The sequence below is a fragment of the Calliopsis andreniformis genome, chromosome 12 (genome assembly GCF_051401765.1).
Source record: "Calliopsis andreniformis isolate RMS-2024a chromosome 12, iyCalAndr_principal, whole genome shotgun sequence".
NCBI classification, from domain to species: Eukaryota; Metazoa; Arthropoda; class Insecta; order Hymenoptera; family Andrenidae; genus Calliopsis; species Calliopsis andreniformis.
The window spans coordinates 320,965-325,687 of record NC_135073.1 but is presented as its reverse complement, the minus strand read 5'-3'; the positions used below and the strand labels follow the sequence as shown (position 1 = coordinate 325,687).

The window sequence follows — 4,723 nt, the reverse complement described above, 5'->3', positions numbered from 1 at the left end:
AGATGGCCACCGTGGAGTTTTAGTGGGTGCAAGCCCCACACTACCCCGGGACTCCCCCATCCCGGGGTGTGCGTTAGGCATTTCTCCACGTTAAAAAAAAAAAAAAAAAAAAAAAAAAAAATGGGTTGAATTACAGTTGGGGACACGAGGGCTGGAAGGGTCTCGTCCGGGCACGTCTGCCTTGGCGAGAACTCCGATGGAGCTGATGTTCTACCAACACCCTGACGAGCTTGCTCGCCAGCTGAGGGGAATTTCGGCGAAGTTGGGGGCCCGACTGGCTCAAGACCACTCACCGCACCTCCACGTGGGGTCCCTGGACCTCCGCCCCAGTAGTTGGTACTCGCTTGCGAGTGCCAATTTGCTGGACGCGGAGGACGAACGCGGTGAGCTGGCAACGGGATGGAAAATCGATGACGACTTCGGCACGTTAGACGGGCGTTAAGGGTACGGGCCCACCCGCAAGAGGGTATCGGTAATGCGGTATGACAACGACAGGAAACAACGTTTACGGTGCAGGGGGCGTCGGATCCCCCAGTACCGGCGCGGATGGGAGTGGCCGACCGGGCTCCCCCGCGTCGTTAACCGACTACCGGGAGAACGCAGTGGTGGACCACCGGGCCACTGCGTTCAGCACCGCGACTGGTGAAGAGGCGTCCGGGTCAGGCAGATCGTCTGTCCCGGCGTCTGCTTCGGCGCACAACGCACCCAGGGTCGTTAGCGAGGTGATCCTCGCGCGCCCTGTGGTGCGTCTAGAGCGGCTGCCGGGAACAAGCACCGGCCGCAGCCGCAAAAAGTCAACGTGGCGGTCCGCCTCTGCGGGCCTGACCGACGATGACGGGTGGGATTCCGCCAGCTCGGCGGGTTCCATCCGCTCGGTCAGATTGTCCCGAGCCCCACAACCAGCGGGTAAAAAGCGTGGTCGTCCCCCGACCACCGGGGAGTATGTGGGTCTCGCGGAGGCAAAGCGCCAATTAATTCAGCTGACGCTGCAGGAGCGTCAGCTGAAGGAAGAAATGGAGGCCGAGGACCCCACGGTCATGGCGCCGCCCATCTCGAAATCCTGCGTGCCCATCCGCGAGGACGAGCTCGCCGAAGAGATGCGGCACGCCCCGTCTACCGACCTGGGCGCTCGGATCTTCGAGGAGTCGGAGACCATCCTTAAGGTGGCCAAGTGCTCCAACCACCTGAAGGGGTCGATGGTGCGCCAGCTGCGCGTCGCGGCACTAACCATCCGCCAGGCCGCGGTGGAGCAAGCCAAGCGCGCCAAGGTCTCCGACCGTGAGGCTGAGCTGGAGCGTGCCGTGGCGCGGCTCAATACGCGCGTCGTCGAGCTGGAGGCCCGACTTATGGGCCGCACATCCCCAGCTCGCCGCTCGTCGTCGCCGCCGACGGAAAAAGCTCCTCCGGCTCCGCTACCTCCGCCGCCGCCATCGCGGCCTCCGACGCCTCCAACACCTCCGGCGCCTCCATCGCCGAGGGTCCACAGGCAGCGGCCCGTCACCCGCGGTTCAGCGGGACCACCACCAGACCCGCCTCGCCAGGACCCGCTCGCCGGAGTTGAGGGCCTGATACGCCGCCTCTGCGGCGAGATGGAGGAGAGACTTGCGGCCCGCTTGGGCGCGCCACCGCCACCTCCACCTCCTCCACATCCCGCACGCAAACCGGCGACCTACGCCGATGTCTCGCGGGCACGCCCTGCACAGGCGCCGCGCAACAAACCGTGCCCCGTTCCAGCTGCGGCACCCGCGCGACCACCTGCGGCGCCCCCGCGTCCACCTGCGGCCGCGCCCGTTGCGGGCGGGATGACCGCCACACAAAAGAGGCGGGCAAGGCGGCAGAGGAAAAAGGAAAGGGAGGCAGCGGTCCATAAGGCCGCTGTCCCTCCAGCTGCGACACGCCGCGCCGCCCCTCCTGTCGCCCGCGCTGTTGCACCTCCGGCGGCACCCAAGAAGAAGGCGGCACCGAAGAACTCAAAGCCGCCCACTGCGACAGCTCCGAGGACCCGCAGCCAGCGCCGCGGCAAGGCCGCCGCGACCGCACATCCGCCTCAGCCCGGCCCAAAGCCGGCTGCTCCCGCCTCCTCCGGTACTACTGCCGACACCTGGTCAAAGGTTGTCGGCAGGAAGGAGAGGCGGAGGGCGACGGCCGCGGAGCGCGCGCGCGCTGCTCCCGCGCCACAAGCCAATGCGCCCAAGAAGGCGCCGCGCGTACGTCCGCCCCGCGCACCAAAACGGGCAGCGGTCAGCCTGACCCTGCCCCCTGACAGCGCCATGACCTACGCTGAGGTCATGGCGCGCGCGGTGGCGGGCGTACGCCTGCATGACGTCGGTATATCCGAAATCAAATACCGAAAGGGCCGCACGGGGTCCTCCATTCTGGAGGTCAAAGTGTCCAGGCCCGTAAAATGCACCGAAGCGCGCATAAGCGGCCTGGACGAGTCCGTGACCGCGGAGGCGGTGGCGGCCGCCGTCGCAGGTACAGCCGGTTGCCGCACAGAGGAAGTGCGCACCGGCATTGTCCGCCGATCCGCGTCCGGGCTAGGCACCGTTTGGCTTAGGTGTCCAGTCGCGGCCATGAACAAACTCATGGCCGCCGGGCGCATAAGGGTCGGCTGGACCTCGGCGAGGGTCGAAGCACTGGCTGCACGTCCCCAGCGGTGCTATAAATGTCTTGAGCTGGGGCACGTGCAGCAGAAGTGTCCAGTCGACGCAGACCGCCGCGCCAGGTGCTACACATGCGGTAGCACCGAGCACATGGCGCGGCACTGCTCGGCCCCGCCGAAGTGCCCGGTGTGCACTGACCTGGGCCGCCCAGCCAACCATCGGCTGGGCGCCAAAGCCTGCGCGCCGCCACCGCCGCGACGAGGGAGGAAACCTCCCCCAACAACCGGGGCGTCCGGCCAAGTTGGTCCGGCCGCCTCGGCACCGAGGGAGACGGACCCGCAACCAGCGGAGAACACCCGGGCAGATGAGCCCAAAACGAAGGAAGCAGGATCCGGCCGTGGGGAGGCCATGGACACGGCCTAAAGTTCACCCCCACGGCCCAAAATTCTGCAAGCCAACCTCAACCACTCGGCCGCGTCGCAGGACCTTCTGCAGCAGACGTTGGCCGAGCTTGGTGTGGGGTTGGCAGTCGCGGCGGAGCCATACCGCGTCCTCGACCGCCCAAATTGGGCGGGCGACGACCTTGGCTCCGTCGCGATAATCACCGACGGCGCCGCGGCCCTCTGCGCGTTTGCGCACGGCCGCGGATACGTCGCGGCAACTTACGGCGGCCTAGCGGTGGTAGGCATTTACGCCCCGCCCAGTGCCCCCCTCGCGGCGTTCGAGCGGCTGCTGGACGAGGTCAGGGACGTCGTGTCCCGCTCTCCAGTCAGCCGCACCTTAGTCCTGGGCGACTTCAATGCCAAGTCTACGGCTTGGGGTTGTCCCGGGACAGACGCGAGGGGACAAACGGTGCTGGAATGGGCGGCGGGCGCGGGGCTCCTACTCCTCAACAGGGGCTCTGCAAGCACATGCGTACGGTGGCAGGGCGAATCGATAGTTGACCTATCATGGGCGACGCCCTGCGCCGCGCGCTGTGTCACCGGGTGGAGGGTGGCGGAGGAGGTGGAGACGCTTAGCGACCACCTCCATGTGCTGATGCACATCTCCGCCGAAAACCCCCACCCAGCCCGTCGCCCCAGGGGCGGACAGCCACCCTGCAGATGGGCCGCCAAGAAGATGGACGAGGACGCGCTGATGGCCGCCTCCCTCGCGATGGCCTGGCCGGAGCCGCCGGCTGGGCCCGTCGCGGACGTCGACAGCGAGGCAGTATGGTTCCGGGAGTCTCTGGCGGCGGTCTGCGACGCCGCCATGCCCCGGACCGGAAAGCCTCGCAAGCGGGCCGTGTACTGGTGGTCGGGCGAAATCGCCGCCTTGCGTGCTGCAAGGGTGGCGGCCCGACGCCGTTTCACCAGGGCCCGCAGACGTGCCAACCGCGACGTCGCGAGGGAACAAACGCTATACGAGGGCTACCGAGAGGCAACGGTGGCCCTCCAGGCGGCCATCAAAAAGGCCAAGTCCGAGGCCTGGCGCGAGCTCCTAGACTCGCTAGACCGTGACCCATGGGGGCGACCGTATAGGATCGTCTTAGGGCGATTACGCCCTGCGGCGCCCCCGGTCACGGCGAGTCTCGACCCCCCTATTCTCCGGCGTGTCGTGGACACACTCTTTCCGGTAGATCCGGAGGAGCCACGGCCGCCGGAGCCGGCGGACCCGACCACCTGGTCCGCCGAATTGGAGGTCACGCAAGGGGAGCTCGCTGCCGCCGTCCGTCGCCTAGGGGTGCGCGACACCGCCCCCGGCCCGGACGGAGTGCCCGGACGTGCCTTAAAAAGGTGACTGCGCGTCCTCGGGCCCCGACTGCTAAGCCTATTTAATGGCTGTCTGCAGTCGGGGCGGATACCGCTTCTGTGGAAGCGAGGGCGGATGGTCCTCGTCCCGAAGAAAGGCAAGCCCGCGGATTCATCCTCCGCGTACCGGCCCATATGCCTCCTCGACGAAGTCGGCAAATTGTTCGAGCGTGTGCTCGCTCGCCGACTCGAGGAGGCGGTGTCCCGTGACGGTCCCGGCATAGCCGACTGTCAGTTCGGCTTCCGTGGGGGAAGATCGACGCTCGACGCGATCGATCACGTCAAATCCCTCACGGACACGGCCGTCTCCCAGGGTGGGGTTGCGTTGGC

General features: G+C 67.1%; 1 protein-coding gene across 1 annotated transcript; it reads left to right on the top strand.

The window, feature by feature from the left end:
- Nucleotides 1–3,722: 3,722 nt before the first annotated feature.
- Nucleotides 3,723–4,382, top strand: LOC143185949 (uncharacterized). Its single transcript, XM_076389284.1, has one exon. The coding sequence runs from the start codon at nt 3,723–3,725 to the stop codon at nt 4,380–4,382; it is 660 nt and encodes a 219-aa protein (XP_076245399.1).
- The last annotated feature ends 341 nt before the right edge of the window (nt 4,383–4,723 follow it).